The 27,988-nt window shown below is 40.6% G+C and overlaps 1 protein-coding gene across 23 annotated transcripts in view; it reads right to left on the reverse strand.

The window, feature by feature from the left end:
- GBF1 (golgi brefeldin A resistant guanine nucleotide exchange factor 1) overlaps positions 1–27,988 on the reverse strand; it is an 85,190-nt gene that overhangs the window by 32,176 nt on the left and 25,026 nt on the right. For 12 of the 23 annotated variants that reach the window (XR_014525895.1, XM_083502325.1, XM_083502324.1 and 9 more), the window contains exons 4-13: positions 14,233–14,364; positions 13,479–13,597; positions 12,910–13,018; positions 12,440–12,500; positions 9,548–9,602; positions 2,452–2,578; positions 1,409–1,626; positions 864–1,032; positions 457–668; positions 181–279 (exon numbers count right to left, since the gene is read on the reverse strand). Coding sequence is in view for 22 of the 23 variants with exons in the window: in XM_083502325.1 (XP_083358451.1) it covers positions 181–279; positions 457–668; positions 864–1,032; positions 1,409–1,626; positions 2,452–2,578; positions 9,548–9,602; positions 12,440–12,500; positions 12,910–13,018; positions 13,479–13,597; positions 14,233–14,364 (1,301 nt within the window). In the remaining variant the exon portion in view is untranslated. Of the gene's footprint in view, positions 1–180; positions 280–456; positions 669–863; positions 1,033–1,408; positions 1,627–2,451; positions 2,579–8,154; positions 8,254–9,547; positions 9,603–12,439; positions 12,501–12,909; positions 13,019–13,478; positions 13,598–14,232; positions 14,365–27,988 lie in introns of all 23 variants that reach the window. The other 11 variants (XM_083502318.1, XM_083502314.1, XM_083502326.1 and 8 more) reach the window with 1 other exon arrangement.

The raw sequence follows: 27,988 nt of genomic DNA on the forward strand, positions 1-27,988 counted from the left end.
GCCACCACTTCTGTCACTGGGCCTAGTCTTCCCAGGCACAGCACCTTCCAATCTTCAGAAAGTCACAAGGTCACCTCCAGTTCCCACACACTTTCCTAAATTCTTAGACAGGATTTCATACACATCCATGAACAAAGCCACAAAGCTGTTTAAATTACCTCCTCCAAATACAAGACTCACCTCCAGTTGGAATTTCAGGTGTTCTCTCATACTCTCAAAGAGGAGGAAGCAAAGTCTAAGTGAAGCTGAATACAGATTGAGTCGCTCCACATTCAGTAACTAGGAAAGAATTAGAAGTTGAAAGATTGTTAGTGGAGAGATATTCATTTTACCTCTATTTGAAAAGCAAACCAAAACTGAAATGTAAGTGTTTATTCCAGACCACACTAACACAAGGCCTATATCCCTACAGATATTGCCTAATAGACATAAGACTACGCTAAGTCCAAAACTCACTTGAAAGAGATATCGACATAATTCTTCTTTCACCAGTCCTAGGAGAGATGGACAGTTTGCAACAGAGGTCAACTCCAGGGCAACAGTGAGCAGCTGCAACCCCATGTGGATCATCACTTCTGAGTTGTGGCGATCGTGTGGGTTAGTGAGAGAGATGAGGAAGCGGAGTAGTTCTCGGATACAGGGCAACCCATAGGGTACTAACGCTGTGCCTGGAATGGGGAGGGAGTATAAGTAGAAAGGTCACAATTATAGCACTTCTGAGCCAACCTCTTTCCAATAAGCCCAAGAGATTTTTTAAATAAAAATATTACTGATAAAGACAAATGCTAGGTACTTCCCCCCGCCCCCCCATCAATGAGTGGGATGGATAGAAGCAAACAAAACTTGCTTTTATTTGCTCTCACCTTCTTTCTGAGAGCACTGGGTAAACCTCACTCCCCGGGGATTGACATAGTCCATGTCATGAACAGACGCAGAGTCTGAGTGTTCAGCTACAGATGTACACTCCTCCAGAACTTCAGGGATAGACTCCACTGAGGCAGATGGCGTCTTTTCTTCCCGGGGGCATTCATTCTTTGGTCACACAAATTAACAATACAGGAAAATTAGTATAAGCTATCATTGCTGCATGAACAGTTCATTGACACAAGCAACCCTATTCATTCAGATAATATCAATTTTCATAATCTGACTACGTACCTCAATATTTGGCTGAGTGGCTAGACATCAGACATCTAAATTAGCAGCAAAGGCTGGTCTATATTTGAAGGCTAGGCTACTTATACTGTTGTGGAATTGCTCTGCTACTTCAGAATGTGTGTGTTATTCTTAACCCAAACCTATCCAACTAGTTGAAGACCAGAGTAGCCTGAACTTTCCTTTAGGTCAGCTGATTGTACAAACTATATTCCAGATGAGCAGTTTATCACAAACTAGCTTAAGTTCATACCTGGGGCTCTAGCTGCTCTCTAGCTCTAGACTCAGTTAAAGGCACTGATGTACTGATTCCTAAAGGGTTGACCAACTGCAAGTCCGTAAGATCTTCCTTAGAGCTGATCTGAGAGGAGCTCTCTAAGCCACTGTCAGTGGAAGGGCTGACTGTAGTAGATGCGTTTTCTGAACTTCCAGATGAGACGGGAGAAGGTACATCAATGAAATTAACTCCACCTGTTGATAAGAAACAGCAGCATTAAGTAGTAGCTATGCACCCATTATGAAGCAGCTCAGGACCACATTCCCACTTGTGTATGCACAGTACATTGGGTTGCCACTAATTACTCCGCCTGACACAGAACACAGTGGCCTGCCTCACTGGAATGGGTTGCACAGAGTGTACTCCACTGGGCTGCATTGGCTTCCTGTTGGCTTCTAGGCACAATTCAAGGTGCAATTCTATGAGTTCAGGAATTGCTAATTTAAAATTATTATTCTTGAAACACCTTTTAAAAATGTATGTAATGTTTTGTAATATAATCCCAAGTTTCTTAGCTATTTTCTTGATGAACTAAAAGTTTATTTGCTAATTGTTCATACTTTACTTGCTAATGGTTGTACCACTCTCAAATATCTTATGTCAAGCTAACAATGTATTTTGTAACTGTCGTATATTAAGTAGTAGATCTTTCAAAGATAGCAGCATTAAGGTGCCCTTTATATTGCCACTTATAATTTTTTCCCTATTCAGTTACAACCAAGCGGGAAGACTTTATTCGTCTCCTCTACAATCATGGAACAAAGATCCAGAGAGGTGGGGCAGATTTAGGTGGTTGCAACACAGGCTGCACAGCAGTGGGCCACTCTGTCCAGCTATAATGTCCCAAAGACCAACAAGGAAGCCAACTGGTGTGGGGCTCCCAACAGTCACAGCTCTGTTCGTTCACCAACATCCATACTATTGTGCATTCTATGGTTGCAGAATCTTTGGATCAAGAACATGGTTAAGGTTATTATTAGAGCCGGGTTTCCATTTATATGTTATAACAGTTGCCGTACCTGTCCCATTGGCAGCAAGCTGCTCTGTTCCTTGGGATACTTTGGCTACATGGCAAGAGTTCCGTGGCGATCTCTTCTGCTTTTTCCACTTTGATGAGTCACTCATTCCCCCTGCTCGCATTTTCAACTGTGAACAGCAAAACACATAGAATATCTCTTATAGCCTATTCACCGTCACAAGAGAATTGGCAACAGCATTTGATCAGACCTAGAACCCTACAATCATGCCAGCTTACCCATGCTTCCTATCGCATGACTCATGATCTAGCCCAACTTTAGTTGGAAATTCATTATCTGTGTATTACTTCAGTTTATAAAATATATTAAAAATTGTTAGCACAGATATATCTGAATCTCATTGTTGTGTGCCTACGTATGTAAATGCAAACAAACAAACCACTCCTTCGACATTCTCCCACCTTCTCGCATAATCAAGAAACGGAATCAAAAGCCAAGTTATGCAGGTGAGGAGAGCCTCAAGTTTGCTCTCAGTTGCTCTTGTTGAGTTCTCTGGGACCAATTAAACAAGTTGCAAACTGGGATACAGTTGAAGAGGATGGCGTTACAAAGTTTTTAAAAACAGGTAAAAATGTTTCTGTAGTGGAGACATCTTTCTTCTCTGATCACAAATATTTATTCTTTTGTTGGCAGGCTCCGATCATCATCCTCCCACACACAAAGAAGAGCGTAAGTTGTCTAGTGGCTGTGTGACATTGCCTGGATATATGTGCAGCATTACATTATGGGCTGCCAGCTTTTCTTTATTACATGGATTTTAGAATCCCACGAAACTGTTGTGAAAAAATAAATCATAGGCCTTTTGACTAGTTACATTCCCCTACTATTTCTTAGCATGCTTCCAGAAGGCCTACCCAAATATAATTTTGATTTTAAAGCTGAAAATCTCTTTTGCAAATTAAAAAGCTACAAAGGCAGCATTACTCTTGAATGTAATGATAGCTATGTCTAAATAAAAACAGCTTTCTAATCCACCTTGAACATCTTTGTTGTAAACAAAAGGAAACTTAATAGATTTAAGCGCATTTAATCACATAATAAATCATTTATTTAAATAAGCACTGCAATTTTGCTCTGCCTCTGGAACTGGGGTGGGGGACCCTCTGGCCTGTGAGTCATTTTTGGCCTGCCGCAGGTCCCAATTTAGTTCACAAGGCTGTTCTCACCATATTAGGCCCCCCTGTGACATCAAGTGTGGGGCAGGCAGAAGCACAGCCAGTCCCTACATAAACTAGGCTTGAAGATACTGCTCATCAGAAGCCCTGTGTGGTGCTTTAAAGTCCTGGTGGTCATCACCTGGCAGCAAGCGATGGACAGGTAAGTGGCCCTGCCACCTACCAAATTTGGCCTGTGGATGGTAGGGGGGAAAGGATTAGGCCCAGCAGCCAGATCAGGTTCCCCATGCCTGCTCTAGAGATGCAAAAACACTCACATCAACCTCTGATGGTGAAAAGAAAGTGAGAAATAGAAGCATACCACCTGAGATACGAGCAGGTCACTTAGCACCAAAACACAAGTTCTAACTCCTAATCTTGAAGTGGCATGATCTCAGCTATACTCAGTATATTTGATCTATTTATTTTAAGGGGCGTGTAGGCAAGGCATACATACATACATAGATACATACATAAATAATTTTATTTGTATGCCGCCTTTCCACAATAACTATGCTCAAGGGGGCTTACAACACGAAAAGATACATATCTGCAACACAACAAAAGTAGTAATAAACAATAAATAAAACATTAAAAAATACACAACCAAACTGAACAATTTCTACAACAAGATCTATAGCAAAGATACAGAAAAACCATCAGCAACAACATCCAACCCACAACAACACCCCAGCCCATGAGTCAGCAGCCTCAGTTTTTGCAGCTGGAGTTAGTCATGGCCCCACCCTCGCAGGTCAGGTGGGAAAAGACCCACAAGGCCGGAAGAAGGTATTCCAGGACTCACAGCCAAGACGGCAAGAACATTGCTTTGCAGGGGAAATACCACTCATTTTAAATTATTACCCTGCCTTTCAATTCTATGATCTTCCATGATGACTTATAACAGAACAAAAACTAAAATAAACTTGAAAATACCTAAGCACACAAACACTAAAACTGAAGAACATCAGCAAAAACTATAAATTCAGCAACTGGCAGCATGATGATGATGATGATGATGATTTTAAAAGAAAAGGTCTGTGGAAAATAAAAGGAACTTCAGCCAGCACCTAAAACTCATTAAACTTGGCACCAGGTGAACTTCACTAGAAGATATTTCCCAGGGCAGAGGACTTCAACTAACAGGCCCCTTCCCTGATCACCACCACCCCCTCCGTTTACAGCAAACACACCCAGAGGCGGACCTTAGCTGATTATTTTAATAGCTGGATAGGTGAGCAGGCAGTTGCTTTTAAAAAAAGGGTCCACGTTGTACTGGACTTCAAAAGGTTAAAACCAACAAAATGAATTGTATTTGGAGATGGACTTAAGGATCAGTGAAATTGCTTTAGAATTTGTGAGGTATGTGCTGCCCAGCTGCCCCCATTCCATAGTCCAGCAGCTGTATTTGGACCAAATGGCATTTTCAAGTAATCTTCAAGGGCAGCACATAATACACTGCAGTAGTCTTATTTGGATGCTACTAGAGCATGTATAATTATGGCCAAGAGGAGTTCTTAGCTAGTGAAAAGCACTAAGTGCCACTGATGACACTTAGATCTGGTCCTGTCTCTGGGTGTCTAACAACAACCTTAAGATGTGAACCCAATTCTTTAGGGGGAATACAATACCATCCAGAAGGTACATCCATCTTATCTGGATTGAGCTTCAATTTATTGGCACTTATACTGTCCACTACTGATCTCAGACACCAATTCAGCACATCTGCTGCCTCACTTGAATTTGATGAAAATGGGGGGGGGGGAGCAGAGGTGGTCATCATCAGCACATTAATTAGAGTCAAGTATCAGCACTTTATGATCTCACTTATTGGTTTCATGCAGATGACAGTATGGGAGGCAGAACCCATGGCACAAGTAGCTCAGAACAGAGTAACAGGATCAAAGTATCACCTACTGAAACTAGCCATACAGATAAGAATACAACCACTGGAGCATTTTGCAGTCAATCCTCACCCAACCTCCAGTCCAGAAAGGGACATGGTGGATGAACTCAAAAAACCACTAAGAGGTCTAGGAGAATTAACAGGGTCACATTCCTCCTGTCCTTCCTCCAATACTGATAATCTAGAAACAGATATACAGCCCTTCTATTAAAAGGGAATATTTGTGACAAGCCAACACTAAGAAAACTTTTAAGGATTAAAGGACACCTTCTTCAGGAGTGGTCTCATGACTGTCCCCCTTCAATACAACCAGGACCACCTTCTGCGTAAATGAAGCAATAACTAACTCATGGAACCAGTCAGTCATCATGAGATGCTAGCCAGGAAGTGCAAGGTTTGAGCAAACATAATATATCACACACCTCCAAGAAACCTGTCCACATCATCAGGCCTCAAAAACTGAAATTAATACAATTTCTAAATGGATGATGTTCTAAACGCATTCACTGACTGGACTGCTGACATGGTGCCATCCAAGTTGAGGTAGACACAAGTTTTATTCCTGACGTACTTAGCAAATAAATCATGGTGCTATTGAGGGTTCCTTAAAATCAGAATGTAGATGTAATGTGTATGGGTTGCTCGTGCGTAAGTTGCCGCCTCTCCAGGCTTTGTTGCCTTGCTAAACCTTTCAGTCTGAACAGCCCTTCACTTCGTGGCTGCCTCAGTCGCTAGCAGAATCCGTCAGTGGGCGTTTCTTAAATCTTTTCCAACATAAAAGTTGTTTGACACCCAGTCTCCTCCTACTCTCTCTGCGCGGAAGTCTTCTGCGCAGGGTGGGCGTGGGTAGCAGAGGACCCGTGCTCTCCCCGCTGGTGTCCGGTGAAGAGTCCTGGAGCCCTCTCGCCAATTCCCCCATCAGCCCCTCTATATCCCTGGTGTTGCGCTGATTTGCTTCCCCATCTGTGGAGCTGCCTCTCTCCCTGCTGGGCCCTTCTCCAGCATCATTTGAGAGCCTTCCCTCCACCTCTAGCTCTGATGTCAGTTCCCTGACAGTAGACTGGAGAATGTAGACTGGGAAAAGCTTCACTGGGCTGCAACCATGCAGATGCAATAGTGACAAAAAAAAGTATTGCTTATTTGGCACCATCTCTGACACCAAGTAGGCTCACACATTGTTAGAGCAGTTATGGCCCAAGTTTTATGTGCCTTGTGTTCAAGTTGTTATCACATCTGCTTTGCTGCCTCCTGCACCCTTGTGTAACAGGACGCCAAATGGGCTGTATTCAGTGGAAGGGCACTTAGAAATGATCATCTTTATATCCTCAATCATCTACATATCCCACAATGTGAGCAGGGCTTCAACAGATGTAGCAGCCACATGAACTAGAAACATACACACACACACACACGTTGCACTAAGGAATCCATCCAAAGCTTCTAGGGGCAGACCTGGAGCGTGAAATATGAAATTTAAATGTAATCCTCCTTCATCACAGACATAAAATGAAATCTCACAATTTGCATTGCAATTTATGCCACTTGTTAGTTGCCTTATCCACAAAGAACAATCTAATCTGACATAAATCCTATGTGGAAAAGAAAAGTGTTCATCATGCAGCTCTAAATGGAACTCTTTAAACCACAATGGTTAAAATATGAAGTTTGAAGAAGTGCCTTAAGCTCTCTGAATCCAGCTACATTAGAAGGGAAGGAATTTTATGTTAGATTATTATGAGTAATAATCAGTTTGGAAACATAACTCTAGCTTTGGCTAAACAACTTTGTAGAATAATGGCTACCTGGTAAGGGAAAGTGAGGATCCTGCATATTTGTGATACTGTTCTGCATATAGCTTTTCCTTTCCTGAATTACTAATGACTATCACATGGATGCAACTAGCTTGTTTTGTCCTGCTCTGGAGGAGAGGACTCAAGCCGATGGGTTCAAGTTACAAGAATGGAGATTGCAACTAAACATCAGGAAGAACATTCTGATGGTAAGAGCTGTTCGACAGTGGAACAGATTCTCATGAGAGGTGGTGGACTTTCCGTCATTGGAGGTTTTTAAGCAGAAATTGGATGGCCTTCTATTATGCATGCTCTAGCTGAGATTCCTGCAATACAGGGGGTTGGCCTAGATGACCCTTGGGGGGGGGGTCCCTTCCAACTCTGCAATTCTATGATTCCATATACTAAGCCTTGTACCCTACCTTAGACAATGCATAAAACCTAGCAATACTTGCAGTTGCAGCCGGCTTCCCTGCCACAAATAGTTATGACCACCCTTATTCATTTGTGCCAATATCTCCAGAAATTCATAAACTGCACTAAACTATAGCTTTCAAGATAGGAGATGGTAACTGGCCATCGATAGCACCATCTCTAGCTTATGTCCTCTATAAATTCTCAGAATATTTTGACAACAGCATTTCTGATGTCTGCAATGTCACTTCCTCTATATTTAAAGCCTTCCTCCCAACACTATCACAAACAGAAGCAGTTTGCTACATGCAGTCTTCCCCAAAGCCATGCTGCATAAGAAACATGAATGAAAGCTTTTGCTACACAACACATAACTACCACCCCACAGATGCTTGCAGAAGGGAAGGAGAGAAAGAGAGACCTTCAGTTTCTTAAAGAGTAGTACTCTCTCTAACTGGTTCAGGGCTTTGGACTGTTCCCCATTACATAGTTCCAGTCTGTTGAGGAGATATGGAGAAATCTGTGAAAGACAGTCACATGTACCGTTTGAAAAAGAAAAAAGAAAACTAAACCCAAAGACAGAATCCATGTAACAATGCAAGGAATGATGTAAAGCACATAATGAAAAGCAAAGCAGGACAGTAAGAGTGAAAACCAAGGCCTCTATGAGATGAAGGAGCCACCCACTGATTAATGAAAAGCTCTCACACAGGATATGCTTACAGAAAAGCATTCCACCTTTTACATCTAAGGCTTGCTTTATGTGACACACTCTTAATTTGAACACAGCATATACCTGTATTTGCAAGCATAAAACATCAGAAGTACTACTGAGCCTGTTGGTGCAAATCCTGAGCTCAAAATGTTTCCTAATGCATCAATCTAGGAAGAGATCTATGCATGTACCCTATAGCACTTTGCTCTTGAATATATCGAAGTTGCAGAAGGTTAACTGAATTTTCTCTCTTGTACAAATCAGATTTATGAATAGGAAAATTGTTGTCCTGAATATTCCTTATGAGTCTGATAAAGTTCCCTGTATAACTTGACAGGGAAGAAAATACCCCTGTTATTACAGTACAGGCTAAGCTACAGATTTCTTTGCTTCTTTTTACTGTTCAGCCCCACACCCTCCCAGGTGACAGGGACCTTGGTGATGGTTGGGACATTTACTCCCACAAGAATAACACTTTTTGAAGGATGACTGCTGAATTATTGATGTGTGGTCACAAGAAAAGGGATTCGTATCTCCTTAAAAAGGAGAGAGACGGAGCATGAGTTTGGAGCCCAATAAGAAAGCAGGGAGAACAAGGGGGAAGAAAAAGAGGAGAAATAGACCCAAGTAAAGAAATAATCAAATGCTTACTAAAACACACGAGCTGCTGCCCACATGTCAGCAAGAAAAGAACTGAGTGGGAAGCTATTCAGCCCACCCTTTGAGGTATGAGCACTTCCCTGTTCTGGGAGGGAGACATGAGGTCAGTTCCTTAGCTAACACTCTAAAAAATTCCTGATGTTGACTCTGTTCAGGTGCACAAAGATTACAAAAAAGAGGTGCCAGTTAATGGAAGGAGGCAGCAGATCTGGCTCACAGAAGTCACTTCCTTACAATGCCTGGGTTAAGCGATACAGTTGATGACTGACTGATTCACACTGGCATAAAGAGCCATAACCCAAACTCATTTCTTAGATAAGCCTGCACAAGATTCAGAGCTGTGACACTGATACATATGTACATTTGTCCCACCTGCCCCCAGAATAGCGTAACTACAAACACTCAGAAGCAAAGACTCCATCAACAGTTTGGGTCTTACCTTCTTTAAGTTAGTCCCTACGTAGCTCTTAGGCTCTTCTTTAAAGTGAGGTAATCTGGAACAACAAGAATATATATATATATATTAAGGACAAGGAATAAAGGAAGGCCTTCTTCCTGCCTGGCAGCAAACAGAGTAGAATTGCAGTTCCCTGAAGGCTTCCCCTTGGAATATGGTTTATCTGCCCTCTTCTGATCAAAAGTTACACTACAATGTAATAATCAGAAAAAGGAATAATCAGTCTTATCAGTTCATGGGTAATGACTAAAGGTCAGAGCTTTGACTTGAATTCACATTTTCAGAAAATGACTGGGTCAAGTCTAATCTTTTGACTCCTAACACAGACACACCTAAAGAAATATTTCAGTGTTGCCAGCCCTAGCATACTAGAAAGTGAAGTATCTAAAACACATTAACAGTCCAGAAGAAGAAGAAAAAAATCCTTCTCTATATGGACCCATTAATTCAGTAGAGCACTTATTTTGGCATGAATGAGAAAAGCAAAGTTGAATGTCTAGTTGTCTGTGCATTTTCACCAATATTCACATTTTACATTATAGCTAAGAGTCTTATTCCTCTTTAAAAATGTCAAACTAACATGGTTATTGGCGACATAGTAAAAACTAATTAAGAACTGCCTTGCTGGATGCAGATGGAATGGATTTATTTGGGGGGGTGTTTTTTGGGGGGGAGGGTAGACTGCCTCCCTCAGCATAGAACCACTGTGAATGAGCTATCTTCCTTTAGTCCCTGCAGATAAGTCCCCCAGCTCAACTCATTAGAACTTAATGAATTGTTTCAAGTGTACTTTTGAGGTCTGCAGAAGACTGAAGATATCTTTTAATTCAAATCTTTTAACTGAAAAATACAATAAAGCACTGGAGTATATATATTGCTAACAATGTAGACATAAGATCTAATAAATCTGCATTGTTATTATTTATACCCATAAATGGTTCATGACAACAGTGGCGTAGCGTGGGGGGTGCCAGGGGTGCCGACCGCACCGGGCGCAACATCTGGGGGGGGCGCGAGTCCAGAGGGAAGGGACAAGTTCCTTCCTCCGCCGGGCTCCCCGCCGCCACCGCCAGCCTTGCGCCCTAGCGCGTGCGCCCCCCGCCGTCGCTGTGGCTGCGCTTCGCTCACTGCTCGCAGGAGGAGCAGCCGCTGCAGCAGCGCCGACGCCGCCACCGACTCCTGGCCGGGCACGGGCAGCCTCTGCACCCTGCCGCCGCCGCCATCCCCTCGGCCCAGCCACAGGCGGCGGCTGCTTCTGCCTCCATCCTCCTCCGGGCAAGCAGCGTTGTTTGCGCGGCAGCGCCAGCGGCAACTCGCAGGTTAGGGGTTGGGGGGGCGCAAATTACTTGCCTTGCCCCGGGTTAGGGGGCGCAAATTACTTGCGTTGCCCCGGGTGCTGACAACTCACGCTACGCCGTTGCATGACAAACAACAAGAAATAGAAAGATAGATATATCTGCACAAGTTTTAGCTCAGTTGGCTCAGTTTAGAGTTTCTTGCTTCCTAAAACTCAAAATGGTCCTTAAGCTGTGTCCTGGGCTGGCTTAAGGGCACACAGTTACCTGGGGCTTTTAAAATCAGCTGGTGGGTAAGTGGGTTGTACAGCACAGATAAGAACTGAGGCAAAAAGCAGAGAAATGCTTTTGATATTCATGTGATCTGCCAGGCTATTCAGTGAAATTTTCACCTTCTAAGGTTTGGCCCTTTTAGTCAAAGACCACAGAGTAAAGCAGTACTTGGCATCTCCTGCTAGGACTTACCCTCAATGAACAACTAGCGTCATTTCTATTGCAATATCAGTCTCTAGTATGCAAAATGCATGGTGTTCAATGTTCACTTTCTATCACAGTCCTTTGATCAAGGCAGCTTAATATCTGAGGGCCTACCTGAAAAGTCTAAACCATAATCTGCAAGTAGCAGCTAGGAAATGCATAGTTAGCACAGGATGCTAATGATGTCTGAGGTTACAAAGTACCACACACAAATGGGCTTTCTTTCATATGTCATTTATCATTTTGCATCCTTACTGAGTGAGATAGCAGGCTTTCAAAGATGCTGGAAACCTATAGCTTGCCTTTCTGTCCTTTTCAGAAGCTAACTATATCTTCTGGAAACATCCAACTGAATAGTTAAGAGTGAAATATAGATAAAAAACTATTAATAACCCATTTTTAAAATATCAGAACTACAACAGTAAAAAAGGTAAGCAATGTCATTTTACATTCTAAAACCTAAGCATTATGTGTCCCAATTTCCTACAGCAAATATACGAAATACTCAATCTGATCTAGATTAATATGAAATACTCTTGAAAATCCTTGGTCGTAATAGAATAAATGCTGTGGTACAGTAACTGGAAAGTGTATCAGGATATGTTGGAAAGCTTATAACTCAGGAACAGACTCCTTGTCATAGACAAATTATCCAAATTAGTTTTCCCAGATTCACAGTGAACCAAGGTGAAAAAGTACTTCAGTAAGCAGGAACAAACAATCTTAACTGGAAATACATTGAGTAGCAAAGCCAACTGGATCCAGCATTTAAAAAAGCATCTCAGATGCATGCTGTTTGAAACATAAACCCTTTTGCTAAACCAGCACAGCACATAAAACTAATAGTGGCAAACCATTCATGTTCTCATTGCTCTGTACCATTTCCAACACTATTGCCATGTGATGTCACATTAAACCAGAGTTAGCATGCTAAGAATGAGCCTCAGCAAGGACCAAGCATTTGCATGGACCAGATAATGCTTGGACTGGGTGATATTCAGGAGCACGCCTGCCTGCCTACCCACCCCCGACTGAAGTGTGGATTCTTCCTGTCCTTGAAGGGCCACCTGAGCTGTGCTGAGACAAACACAAGGAGGTTTACCTTGTGAAGAGCAGCTGCACCATGTCGACCAGAGTGTGCTCTGCAGATTTTCTCAATAACTCTGAAGACAAAAACAAATAACACAGGTGTCATTACTTGGTGTGATATTATCTAGAGGCTTCTCCAAGTAGACTCCCCTCCAAGTGTTGTTTACAAAGGATTACTGAAAATTTATTAAAACCAGCTTCAGCCTCAGCTGTGCAGCAGAATGTGCAAAGGTACACTAAGTGGCGCTACAGAGCTGAAACAGCGGGTGAGTGAAAGAAACACACAAGCAACTGAGCAAAAAGTGGTCTGCAAACACCTTTTTATTATTCTTAAGTTCAACTGCGCATATTTAGCATATTTTATGCTTGTTTGTGTTCCAGTGCATACTCATATTGCAGACAGAACTCTGGTCATTTAATAGAAACCAGGTCATTTACTAGAAACCAAAGTTTGGGGTTTGCTTTCTTGCATTGAAAACCTACCACTAAGTCTCATCTCAAAGCATATACGGAAGCAAGACTGCATGATTTCACAGACTGACTCATTGGTGAGATGAGCTCCAACTGGTGTCAGGAGAAGAGTCCTCAGGACCTGAAAGAAGAACAAATAAAAATGACATTCCAACGGCAGTGTCAGGAAGAGAACTCATGTACAACAACAGAGAATGTCTGAAAACTTCAACTGAAGGAAGGGAATGGGGGACTACATCTCTTGCATGCCGTAACTGCCATTACTCTCACTTTAATGAATGAAAGCAAACAATGCTTTGCCATGTACTGTGACTGGGCTCTCACCCCTCAATCTACCACACCAAGGAAGCCTAATTTTCACTACAAAAGATCAAAAAACTCCTCTCAAAGTCCAGTTGAGGATTATTTTGCACTGGAAAGCTTTTAGTGCAAGTACAAGAGTCCTAAGTTTAAAAATATTGATGAAAACTAAAGTAGAAGTCCCAACACCATTTTTCTTCCCCAATCCGGTCTCAATGGAACAAGATTAACAGGGCATCAGGCACAAGACATTACACTAATAGCCCCTTTGTTCCACATACCTGCAAGATCTTCATCAGGACAACTTCATCACTCGCAGGGTCTGTGCCCACAAACCGGGCATGTGTGACAGCATCTGCCATGTTCTCCATTCCCTCAGCTGTGCCCTCATGGTTAGAATCTATATAACAGAGAATTTTTTGACATTATCAAACCAGGGGAATTTTGCACCACAGAAAAATTCTCCATTCTTATTTCCATAGCTTTCCTTTCCCTTCCCTGCGTTTCATCCAAAGCTCTCTTTACTCAGATTAGAATCACAGTTCAAGTTATGGTTCAACAAAAGATAAATTCTTATTTGGCAATGGATTGATTTCATGCATTTAATACTCCAGTAATTAGATCGTGCTATTTATTATCTTTAGTTCCAACTTTGGTAGCTTGGTTTTCACACTATACCAATCCTTTTGCAATCTGCATCAAAACTTGTTGTACAAAAGATCAGTCCTTATTTGCTGCATTTTTATGCCACCCTTAATGTAAAAGGATCCCCAAAGATATTGGTTTTGAAGTACCACTACATATTACTCTATATACTTTCCATTCTTCAGTTGTAATCAGTTTCCAGTATTTTCCAAATGGTTCAGTTTCCCTCCCCCAGAAGTATATGGTATATCTGCTGAGGGCAGGGAGCAGATAAAGTATCTTCCTCCATGCCCAGAATTGAAATACGGTCCTTGTTCTGGGACATTCACTCAGCTGCGTGAAATTATGTAGCTGACATGAGAAGGCAAAACAATTATTCCAAATCATTACCTATTAGTGCATACGAGAGGAACTTATTTACAGATGTCAAGGCCAATCCAGTGATGGGGCCTGTAGTATCTTCCGAACGAATAACTTCCAGAAAAGGTCGAAGGAAGACAATAGGCTCAATGGCTGAAAGCTCTAAAGCAAAAGACAAATCACAACATTATAAAAAAAAAACATGTAACATCACCTCCAGTGCAGGAAGAGCAACGTCTCCCCTTCTCAGACTCAAGTCTTGCAAACTCATGGTTCAACACACTGAGCAATTTCATTTGTGTAATGTAAAGTTTCGAATAAGTTAAACACTGCATGGGAAAAAATAAAAATTTAAAAAGACAAGGCCCAGAAGAGGGAATAGAAGGATGGAACACAAGCACAGAGAGATTATAAAACTTAATATTTTGGTAAACTCCTGAGTGAGTTTCAATTGCAAGAGCACTGCTTAAATACAAACATGTGGCACACTGGGCATACTGGGGCCAATTCACTAAGAGAAATGGTAGTATTTTGATTGAATGCCAGCAATCATATTAGCCACACAGACAAGAATCCAGGTCCACTCAGCACCCACCAGCTACAACAGTCATTAATAATTTGCCTTGGATACCTCAAATACATATAAAAGAATGTGTTGAAGACCAATTTACTTTCCTTTATAGCACATAATGAAAATAACCTTAGACACACGATTCTCAAAGTGTAGAAGGACCATAAATACTTGCAACACCAAAGTTCAGTCAGTCTCTTCCTAGACTTCTCTAATCACTCATGTTTATTAGGAAACCATCAGATGAGCTGCCTACCAGAATAATAATAATAAAATAATAATAATAATAATTTTATTATTTGTATGCCGCCCATCTGACTGGGTTGCCTTCCGATGGGCAGAAGGGCATCGTTTGGGGGTTATGGCCTTTCATGACTATGGTTTCATGACTATTTTAGCAAGGCAAAGCATTGTACAACTGAAACATAAGAAATATAAAAAGCAACAGAACCCAATAATTATCCCATCACATGCACAATCCTATAAAAGAAGAAATACATATAAGTAATAGAGCTGAGGAGTATATAATGCATAAAATATTCTCAATTTGTGTACAACCAGGATTCTTCCACACACATACATCTGAAACCATATTTGCCAGCATCATAGAGAGTCCCTCTTTTTGTAATGACATCCACTCAACTGCATAGAATCAATCTAGTAAATCCTTGGCAAACAGTGGAGGTGCTGAGAATTCACTCATGTGAATCTGACAGTTGTCCTTTCCCAGCTTAACTCTGATGATTATTTTTTTTATATAAAAAAACAAACCTGTTATTTAGAAACAAATTAAGTACGGAGTATATTTGCAATACTTGTGCACCTTAACCAGACTTTATAGGATTGTTCATAGGAAGTCTTTGCCATCTGTACCAGTTGTAGCTTCCAAATTGTTTTCAAAGACAGGTTCATGATAAAGTAATTGATCTGAGAGTTGCATGACCCTGACATGAATGAATTCTCAGCAACTTCAAGGCTCAGTGCTTGTAAACTGTCTATGGCAACGGATTTTAACTCCAAATGAAATTACTAAGACAAAATGCAAGCAATCCCCCCATGACAAATGTGTCTGCCCCATGACCAAACATTGATAGTTATTGATCCTGGATTTACTAAGAATTAAAGCAAAGTTTCCAAAATTCTCTTAACATGAGAAAGCAACTGCTCCAGCACCCCAGTAAAGCTAAATGAAACCCAAAGGAATTCCTTTGAACTGCACAGACAGAACGCTCTGAATCAAGTTTTGAAGTGTGTCAATTTAAGCACTCTTTTTACCTTTCAAATAGAAATTGACACATGTCAAAAAGACCAATTACATTGTAACACACTATGGAATTCTTCAGTCACTACTCCAATGTGGGATTTCATACCAGATTTTTCTTTCAAGATAACTGGCCAAAACTAAGGAAGCAGGCAATTGAAAAGCCCAGGAGAAATTAAAAACTTCTACAGAAATACTTTAAATTCAGTAACTATCCATAGCTCTTCATGGCTTGCACACTATGAATAACTTCTTCATTCCCAATTCACTCTGTTGTCAAAGAAAATGCTCTATTGTTCTAGCCAAAGGGTAAAGGGACCCCTGACCATTAGGTCCAGTCACGGACGACTCTAGGGTTGCGGTGCTCATCTCCCTTTATTGGCCAAGAGAGCCAGCGTACAGCTTCCGGATCATGCGGCCAGCATGACTAAGCAGCTTCTGGCGAACCAGAGCAGTGCACAGAAACACCGTTTACCTTCCCGCCAGAGCGGTACCTATTTATCTACTTGCACTTCGATGTGCTTTCAAACTGCTAGGTTGGCAGGAGCAGGGACCGAGCAACGGGAGCTCACCCCGTCGCGGGGATTCAAACCGCAACCTTCTGATAGGCAAGCCCTAGGCTCTGTGGTTTAACGTACAGCGCCACCCGCGTCCCATTCTATTGTTCTAGAGAGCCTGAAAACAAGAATTTCAGCTTTGTTCTCAGTTAACTATCTTGGCTGTTGCGTCTGTCTACTTAGCTTTTCTTCAAAGCTTTTCTGTAAACCGCCTTGATACTTCTTTGAAATGAAAAGGTGCTACACAATACTGTAATTACCACAGTTTCAACTCATATCTACCAAGAAAAAAAAAATCTTGATTAACATACTTCTACCAGAAACCTCGGGACCGCACTCCCAGTCAGAGTACAGTGGACAATAATGGTCAATAGAGGCCAATGATCTGACTCAGAATAATGCAGCTTCATCTACGGTATCTTTGGCCTTCAAGGCCTTGGAGATGCTGAAACAACCCTTAAAGGAGTACAATATCATAGGTTTTCCAATGTCAGAGGTTAACACAGCCAAAAAAGAAAGCTGCAGGGACACTTTACAGTTCTCATTTCTTCCAAAACAAGGATTAATAATTGTACCAAAAACATTACGGTCTTTGGATACGAATCACTGAAAGACCCACTTAGGGGTCAGACATGTAAAATAACGTGAAAAAATGGACAACCATTCTTGGGTCAACTATTCCGATCTTTATATGCATTAAAATATATTACTTGTACATTAATGATGTAAGGTTGTGGATATGATTTATTGATATCATTTCCATAGCATTGTAAAACAAAATGTTGTACAAAAGTTAAACGAGAAACCAAACACTTCTTGTAATGTGTATGGGTTGCTCGTGCGTAAGTTGCCGCCTCTCCAGGCTTTGTTGCCTTGCTAAACCTTTCAGTCTGGACAGCCCTTCACTTCGTGGCTGCCTCAGTCGCTAGCAGAATCCATCAGTGGGCGTTTCTTAAATCTTTTCCAACATAAAAGTTGTTTGACACCCAGTCTCCTCCTACTCTCTCTGCGCGGAAGTCTTCTGCGCAGGGTGGGCGTGGGTAGCGGAGGACCCGTGCTCTCCTCGCAGGCGAAGAGTCCTGGAGCCCTCTCGCCGATTCCCCCATCAGCCCCTCTATATCCCTGGTGTTGCGCTGATTTGCTTCCCCATCTGCGGAGCTGCCTCTCTCCCTGCTGGGCCCTTCTCCAGCATCATTTGAGAGCCTTCCCTCCACCTCTAGCTCCGATGTCAGTTCCCTGACACTTCTCATGGCAGAAATAAGGTACATGGAAACTAGAGGCCAAAGTCTCTTTCTTACTTTAAGAAAACAATTTTAAACTGATAGGGTTGCAGATTCTGCTGTAAAATGGTTCTTTTTTAAAAAATAAAAATGATAATCTGCTGGGAGGCAGCAAATTCCACAGGTAGAGCGCTGGAACTGAGAAAGAATGAATACAGTGGTGCCTCGCAAGACGAAAAGAATGAAAAGAATCCGTTCTGTGATTCTCTTCGTCTAGCGGTTTTTTCATCTTGCGAAGCAAGCCCATTGAAGGATTAGCGGATTAGCGCTATTAGCGGCTTTTAGCGGCTTATCTGCTGATCGGATCAGCTGATAAGCAGCTTAGCGGCTTAGGAAAAGGTGGGGAAAAGGAAAAAAACCAGCAGGAACTCGCAAGGCATTGTCGTCTTGCGAAGCAAGCCCATAGGAAATTTGTTTTGCGAAGCACCTCCAAAACGGAAAACCCTTTCGTCTAGCGGGTTTTCCGTCTTGCGAGGCATTCGTCTTGCGGGGCACCACTGTACATGAATAGAACAGCAAATCTTAGGACAAGACATGTAGTGCTAAAAAGATCATTAGAAACTATACCAGGGTTTTAAAGAAAACAAGGGGAGTGCTTTTCATCAGGACTACATAGCACATGGAGAGGGAAGGTTTAACCCTTTCTTCCTAAGCTGCAATTGTGAAGAAACACACACAGGCATGAATAGTATCCTTTCATAAAAGTTGTCACTGAGATCTTGTTTTCTAAGGCTGAGGGATGTTCATTGGGATTACAGCTGATTAAGCTTCCCCTTGTTGCACTAGTTAAAATCAGACACACCTTCTATTGCTGTTGCTTTTAAACCAGACTATCATGTCTAAGGATTGGTTATGTAAATGTAAATAGTGGGAAAACAATGAAGAGAACATGCAAGAGGAGAAAGAGAAGAGAGTTGATAGGACCACACTGTAGCTGAAATGTCTGGACCTCTAAGGACAGAAATGTTTAAACACACAAGAGGAGCTGGACAGGTAACCTTTTATTTTTTAAAAAACAAGCAAGAGAACTTGTTTAAGAAGTGGTAAACACGGATATTACAGTTTCCAAATTGTTACAAATGGGTACCTTTTGTGACTGTCTCCTTAGCATGGTTCTTTAAAACAGGATGCTACTTTCTCCCATGCCATTTGCATGGCTATATCTCATTTTGTTTCACATGTGGAGCGCTGTTGAAGGGCTTTGCCATTCCTTGGAATGTGTCACTAACTTCGCTGATAGAACCCAGCAGGTGAAACAACTGTGTAAGGCGGCTGCCTTTTCTCTGCAACACAGTCAGTTGTGTTTTCTGCTGAAATGAACTAGTGTGAAATTAAGTCATGGCTGCAGCACATGTTTAAACTTTTAGGGAAATGCACCTCTAATAAAGGATTAACTCCTTCCTGTCTTCTGAATATGCTGCCTAAAGATTTAAGGCTTGCTTATGATCAAGGTAAATATAATTCACTGACAGTATCCAGATTTTTCCTCTATAAGCATCAAGGTGTGTGGGGGGGGGGGATTAATGGAATGAGAAGATGGGCCTTGCAAAAGGAGGCTTCCTGCTCTTCCCACTCCACATCCTGGATCAGGGCAGCTAGGAAGCACACAGCTTGAGCAGAGAGGCTGCAACAGGTCTCTCCAGACAGCTTCCCCCTGAAGCTGGGTGTGTATAACAACACAGGCAGCAGCTGCAGCCTAGAAACTTGAAATGCAGCTGTCACCTGGCAGATTCTCCTGTTGCCTGGTGACTCCATGGATTTACTGGGCAAGAGGACCCAGCGTGGCCATGTCAGAGAACCATGACACAATCCCCACCTCTGTTTTTTACTGAAACATCCAACTTAATTGAAGTTTTCAAGCTAATAAAATAAAGCACCACATACACACAAAAATCTAAGGTAATTTGATCTTCTTGCAAAGACTTGAGTAGTTTTTGTCCAAGTGCAGATAAGCAGATGTGTTAGCACCTCCCATTTCCACCATAATGTCCAATGCAAAACATAGGGAAGGCATTTTAATGGGTGCACAACATGTGCATCTATTTCTCATTACACAATTTCATTTTATTTATTTAAAGAACTGATAAACTGCTGGATGCCAATCATCTACATACTCTTTCCAGCTTGTTATTGTGCTATGCAGAGTGGCAGAATATTGCTCAAAAGACAATGGTTAAATTGGCTCAACTGTATCATGAAATGCTCACTGTATCTTTTCTGTGGCAATGTTTTGGGAAACGCTTTCTATTTTTGTGATGTGTTCCGGCAGCAGCAAAAGTAACATTTTCATTTCTGAAAACAAGACTGTTGCAGTTGTGTGAAGCATCAGCGGCAGCAATGGCATAACATGCCTTCATCTACAAATACATGGAATTGCACAGGCCCCAAAGTGGCAGAGGTGATGAGGGAAACCAGGCCAGGGGGGAATTAGGATCATGCATGCAGACGTGAAAATAAAAATATGGGCTACATTCTATTTTTGTTCACAATTTATACTTTAATTCAAGTTAAAGAGTTTGTCGGTTAAAAACAGTAAAGGAAACAAAACAAAACAAAAAACTGCAAATGTACAAAATACCGGTATATAAATAAAATGGATCACAAATAATGACAAAAGTGACAACAAACACATGTTGTCATGTTGCAAACTGAAGTAACAGACAATATATGCACAATAACTATTAATTCATGATTTTCTACAGTGACTTTACAGAAAAATCACACATTCACATGATCATATTGTTGTTTGCCACCTAACTGGCAAAGATCCACTTTGATTAATTCTTGATTATAAAGCACTAATATAAATCTGGATTTTGTTCGGGAAGAAATATCACAGATACTGTGTCCATTATTACTAAATATTAAAGCAAATAAATTGAATACATTGTGAATTATTTCAGTTATATATCATTTGTAATCTGTCTTTTAATTTTATTTTTTAATTCTGTATACAAGAGGTATATAAGTTTTGCCTCCCTTCCCTACACACAAATTGCTGATTCAGCTGATAATCCAAAAGTGGGTAACTATGGACAAGGAGTAGTAAATAAAACAAAACAATGTGTCAGAAACATTCATTTGATGTATGTTCTAATGAGTTGTATTGAATGTAAATCTTACACGTTCATTTAATAAAACACATCAGTTAGTTGGGGAGGATATCAAAGTCATCTAAGTACTGACGATAGTATTAAGGGGATTAATATTAATCTTGGCTGTTTCAGGTTGTTCAAAAAATAGTAACTGTTCCATCCAACAAGAGCCAGAGGGCAGCATGGGAAAGCCTAAACAAGAGTAAGAAGATTAATGAACCCTGTAAGTATTTGCCCCCCCCCCTCCCAGTACATGGGGTGTTGAATCCCCAGCAGACTCAGTCATACCACCACTCCACTGCAAATCTTTTGGGCAGCTGAAGCTAGCATAGCTAATGCTTATTCACTATTGTTTTTGCTGATAACCAGTAGTACTGAGAACCCTGAAGAATAGGCAAGGGCCACAGAGCAGCTGGTTTGCTCAATTTCCCAGCACAGAACAAAACTCATAAATTATGGCCATTTCAATGGACTTGCTTGCACAAATAACTGTTAGAATGAATTTTCTACTCATAGAAAGCTACCGTTTCTTGTGTCAAAGGTGGAAAAAATGTTAATACAGCAAGAAACATTTGCTGTTATCATTCATTTTGTAAAGTTTTTAAAGTTCTGTAGAATGCCAGAAATTTAACATTATGTTCGCAACACAAAGTAGCTCCATTTATATTAAACACCACCAAGCAAGTGTTTGTCTTTTGCTTTGCTTATTTTGGTAAAAAACAACTCCTCCTCTACCAAGTTCAACTAGCAGTCAATCGTCAAGACAGTCAATAGTCTTATGTACGTCAGTATGACCATGGTAAGAAGTGCCCTGATTAAATGCTCTACTTGGCAGCTACTCAGTTAAATTACTTTGAATCTATGAATTCAATACACTCTAGTAATGCCATCTCTGATGTTAAGCTGACATCTATTTTGGTTAAAGTACAAAAGAGTACTACCAGATCATTCCAGAGCCAGAGGGAGGAAATCCACATTTGTAAATTCTACCAGATGTCACTACAACTGCCTACCCATTGACCATTAATTAAAAGCACCCCTCTGCTCCTCTTTTCTCATTTCCATGAGAAACACCTTACTTTACTATTTATATCCCACTACACAAGCCCTTTCCCATTGCAGCCTAGTGTTTCATTGCAGCCTAGATAAAAAGAACTGTGATTCTAGATCTGTATGCAAGGGGACTTGATATCTGCTTTCCTCACACACACAACCTGAACAGCACACACCAAATTCCAAACTAAGAGGAGTTTCAAAAATATTGTGTAATACAGTAAAATTCCACTAGGCTATTGCAATCTCCTTGAACCATTCCATGCAGATCTCAGCATCCACTCCAACTCATTCATAAAATAACTGCATCAGAATGTTTCAGTCAAATCAGACAGTAAAACTCCTTCTCATAGGAGAAACAGAAGAATGCAAAGTTTAAAACCCAGAGTAAGATATTAAAATTAATTTCACCTCTCTTACTCATAAGTAGCCTTCACACCAACTTTCCTGACTCAGACTACTTCAGGCTTCTTTCCTAGTACACTAGAAAATCTGTTACTAGGTCTTAATTTGGCATTATTCACTAACAGAAGTATTCTGTTTACTACATTAAGCCTTAGTGTAGATGTTCCTTATTAACCATCAGATAAAAGGCATGATAGGTAGGCACCAAACAGAAAAACAGAGAGGGTCTGTAAGCACTTACAAAAGGATGCTGTGATTACTAACACCCAGCATGGGTTTCTCAAAAACAAGTCATGCCAAACTAATCTCATTTATTTTTTGAGAGAGAGTTACAAGATTGGTAGCTCAGGAGAATGCTATGGACGTAGTGTATATTGATTTCAGTAAGGCTTTTGACAAAGCCCCTAATGATATTCTTGCAGAGAAGCTGGTAAAATGTGGGAAGGACAAGGTAACTGTTAGGTGGCTTTGTAGCTGGTTGACTGAGTGCTCACTAACGGTTCTTCTTCATTCTGGGAAAAAGTGACAAGTGGGGTGCCACAGGGTTCTGTCCTGGGACCACGGTTTATTAATTTAAAATCTTAGGGCTCTATATGAAATTCATTAGCGAAACAATTTATAATCTTAAGAACTAAGCAGAGTATCATAAAATGAACATTTAAGTATAAAATGTAGCCTGAATAATGGGGGAAACTAAGAAACTTAATTTTTTCAACATTTATTTAACTTAATCCTATTTTTCTTGAAGAACAATAAAGCAATCCTGTAACCTGCAAGCTACATAGTGTTCAACAGGACTTATTCCCAGGTATGTGTGCATAGGATTGTTCACAGAATCATAGAATAGTAGAGTTGGAATGGACCATAGGGGGTCATCTAGTCCAATCAGCTGCAATGCAGGAATCTTTTGCCCAAGGTGGAGCTTGAACCCACAACCCCTAGATTAAGAGTATTATGGTCTACCAACTGAGCTATATTTGATAAAGCTTAGAGTAAAAGTCCTGGATAAAAAACCGCAAAAAGGCTCAGTAGTTGTATTTTGCCAGATAAAAAAGGTGGCATAGGCAATGTTCTCATATATGGGACTATCACTGCAGTTGCAGTATAGTAATAATTTATTGTTATTTATACCCTGCCCATCTGGCTAGGTTTCCCCAGCCACTCTGGGCAGCTCCCAATCGAATATTAAAAACACAATACAGCATTAAACATTAAAAACTTCCCTAAACAGGGCTGCCTTCAGATGCCTTTTAAAAGTAGGATAGTTGCTTATTTCCTTGGCATCTGAGTAGTCTCACAGAATAATGGACTGCAATACATTTTGCATTTATAATTGCTAGAGAGAGAGTCAGAAAGATTGAAATGCTTTGGACTAACATATCGCCCTTCCTACACCTTTGTAGTCTCCCCTATCTCTATTTTTTCTAATCCATCATGTCCCTATGGGAACATTCCCCCAGATTTTCCATGATGTTGTTCTCCAACTTTGTCACTATGAACTTCTCCAAACGTAACTCATAGCTAATACACAAATTCTGCTTTTTATATATTTTATCAGTCTATACACCAAATGGTCTATGAGCAGAATGTGTGGACTGGGAATTAATGTTCAATTGGTTCAAAACAACATTACAGGAAGCCACAAAAAACCTTGATTCCTCAGAACATTGTCCGTGTTTAAACACAGAAGTCTCTCCACCTATGCAGTGGAACTGAGCTCAGTGGAACTTACTGTACTGCTAGTTTCCAAATTATTAGGTTATTGAAACAATTTGAATAGTTTCACTTTAACATCCCAACACACTCTCAATCGGCTAAGTCACTGCATTATCATAACATGCAAGTATTATGGGGGAAATCAAGTTTATGATTCACTGGGGGACTAAGAAGTGTTAATTTCAAGTAATAAGAAAAGTTTTTTAGTCTTCTGTGCACTATATAAATATAGGCATGTGTATAGAAGAATTGTTTCTGTGTATGGAGCAAAATTTGCCTTCCCATACAGCACTTTAGAGATGAAGCAGTTTTGCATGCTGCTGTATCCACAGTCCATTCTGTACACACAAGGTCAGTCACATCCAGCGGGGATTGCATCAGACTCCTGGAATGCTGAAGTCCACATATTTGCCATTCAGCATGAAAACTGCTTTTCAAGTTCAATCAGCTATAAATGTTGCTTTGTTTTAATTTTCCACTGAACTTCCTGGAACCTATTATCAGACTGCCAGGGATGTATATTTAGCAATGGCAACATGGCCTTTTTGCCATTGCTCCACTGCTAATGTCACCTCCAATAAACAGAAACACATAACCTACCCAACAAAATACACTTGATTTCTGACAGTTGTTTACAGCAGATACTTCAAAGCTATCGAAGAAGAGTATGTCCAATTCTCTATTTTATACTCTGTAATCCACAAGAACAAGAAGGAAAACCTTCAGGCCTCATGCACTTCCCATGTCCACAAGCAGAGAAATAATTCCTCTCCACTTCTAAAAACCAGTTCCCAACCCTTGTTTCCATTCAGAGATTAAACAGATGTTCCACAGAATACCTGCCTTCACTGCAGGTACTCTGCCATAACAAAGAAGACCAGTTCATTTCCCAGGATTCAGGAGTTACAGAATGACAGACAGGGGGAAAATGCCAAACTGAAATCATGATAACAGCTTTCTCTTCTGCATATATTGTCAAGGAAGGTACTAAAGCAGTTGTAATGGAAAATCAAATTTAGAAACTTAGAATGGTGCCCCAGACAAAATCCAGAAAACACTTCAGAAAATGAGTTACTTGCAATGACATGTTAAAAACAGCCTCCCATGTAGTATCAATTCTACACAGGGTTACAAATATGTCGCTCAGAAATGTTTCTGAAGGTCATTTATTACTGTATGGCATGGGAACTACTGTTGGGAAAAGTGTTCCAGATCTGAAAATAATAAACTGATTTGGACATACTGTACACCCAAATGATATTGTGGCTTAGCCTACTAGAAATGGCAGAATTTCCAGTGCACGTTTAACTGGCCACCCAAGAAAGATGAACGCAGGAAGATGGAAGAACAAATATTCAATTTTTTCCTCCTTCAAATGGAGGCTTGGGGACAGAATAGTCTGAAATATGGGGAGACAATATTTAATAATATTTCCATAGTAAAAAGTGTTATAACTAAATCCTGCCACATAATCTAATAGTCTTATTTCTAATATCTGCTTTGTTGTTCAATTGCATTTTAGTTTTGTACATGTGAGTGATATTTTTATTATCATTATTTCAGAGTGTTATAACTATCTTGAGTTCGGGATTCATGAATCTAAGCTGTAGGAAATAGCAGTTAATTGGCATTTCCAGAAATGTGATCTCTTATTCGAATTATATCATTAATCTCCCACTTTTTGACCAACAGTCCTCAAGGTGACTAACCACTAATAGATATGACTAACAGTAATTGAACACAAAATAATACAGTTCAATGATAAATCAATTATAGCAGCAACAACAACAACAGAGTACAACATAGTTCATCAAAATCAACTGCATAGAACTCAAGGCTCAAAGGCCAGGTAAAGCAGCAATTTTTTCACTATCTCCCTAAAGGAGTCAATGGTACAGATCTGGGGACACCACCAAAGAGACAATATTTCTTGGAGGTTATAACATTTCCTCAAAAGGTGGTAACACAGATAAGAGACCCTCTGAACTATATTTCAATGCCTAGGAACAAATACAGTGATGCCTCGCAAGACCAAGTTAATCCGTTCCACGAGTCTCTTTGTCTTGCGGTTTTTTCATCTTGCGAAGCACGGCTATTAGCGGCTTAGGGCTATTAGCGGCTTAGCGGCAATTAGCAGCTTAGCGGCAATTAGCGGCTTAGCGGCTATTAACGGCTTAGCAGCTATTAACGGCTTAGCAGCTATTAACGGCTTAGCGGCTTAGCAGCTTTAAGAAAAAGGAAACAAACTAGCAAGAACTCGCAAGACGTTTCGTCTTGCGAAGCAAGCCCATAGGGAAATTCGTCTTGCGGAACGACTCAAAAAACGGAAAACCCTTTCGTCTAGCGAGTTTTTCGTCTTGCGAGGCATTCGTCTTGCGGGGCACCACTGTAATGTTAATGCTACTGGAACATGTAATACATGAGCCAGTCCAAGATTACAAGGAAAAGAACATTTCATAGGGTAAAGCAAAATAACAACTTTTATTTGTTAAAAATCCTTAAAATGCTGAAATTGGGTGTCGTCGTCCCCTTTTTAAAAATGACTCATACGACTATATTGCAAAAATGTAGCACTAGGCTAAATGTAAAGTACTGAAATTCACAACATTTCATTTATTACACATCAATCTGTGGTCATTTGCTAAGTTTTTTAGCAATTTACACAGAAAAAGTATTCTGTAAGACAAGGAACGTAACAGCAGCGAGGGTACTTGCTTAATGTGCAGAACATCCTAGATTCAATGCCTGGCAGCTTCTGTTAAAGGATCTCAGGTAGGAGTACTGGGAAAGACCTCTCTGCATGAGACCCTGGAAAGCTGCCAGCAATGTACCAGACTAGATGAGCCAATTATCTCCCTAGCTTCATATGTGTGGTATACAAGTTATTTCAGTTTTCCTGAAACAGTGATTACAAATATATCCCAGTCCTGGAGATGGCAATATAAACCAGTACATCAGCTTAAGAGTGAAGAGCAGCAATAATTTTTAAAATCATGTGCTGGCCACATGACCAGGAAAGCTATCTGTGGACAAACACCGGCTTCCTCGGCCTGAAGCAAGATGAGCGCTGCACTCCATAGTCACCCTTTGACTGAACTTAACCATCCTGGGTTCCTTTACCTTTTAATGTTTAAAACACACTACATTAAAAATTAGTTGAGTGATCAATCTGAAACAGAAGTGGTCTATAAGCAATTTTCCACTCATATTGGGCTTTTGGAGAGAGGACTTTCACATCCCTTTCAATGTTTATTTTTGAGTTAGCCATTATTTAACTCCCTACAGAACTCTAACAGAAATAGAGAATCAATTTTAACTGGATACTGAACTGTAATACTAGGAATTCTTAAGTAATTGGACAAGTTGGATATGCATTGTGACTTGTTAATATTACCTCTGTAAATATATTTGAATTTAAAAGAAATCAAACATATTTAATAAACATACACTGAAAAGAGTATCAGTGTTTGCAAGTGACCACAATTAGTAGTACAAAGGAGCAATACAATTATTGGTTGACATGAAGAAATTGCACAAAATTGCAAATCAAATCTAGGCTCTGTATTTGTAGTTGTCTTCATTATCCTCACTGCTACCAATACAATTGTTCCATTTTATTTCTGCAGTTGTTTGTCCTGTAACAGCTGCAAAAATCAGAGCAGGCAAATTCAAAATGCACCACAGTGACACCTTCCGACCGAACATGACTTTTTTTGTGTCTTGTAACTTGTATAGTTACAATTACGGCTCATGATCTTCAGAACTTCATTGTTTCAGCCCTCTTGATCCTCTAAAAGTTTCTGGTAACTTATTTGTTGAGTCCTCTAGTTTGGTGGTGCTGTTACTGA

The sequence above is a fragment of the Podarcis liolepis genome, assembly GCF_965112155.1.
Source record: "Podarcis liolepis genome assembly, chromosome: 5".
NCBI lineage: Eukaryota > Metazoa > Chordata > Lepidosauria > Squamata > Lacertidae > Podarcis > Podarcis liolepis.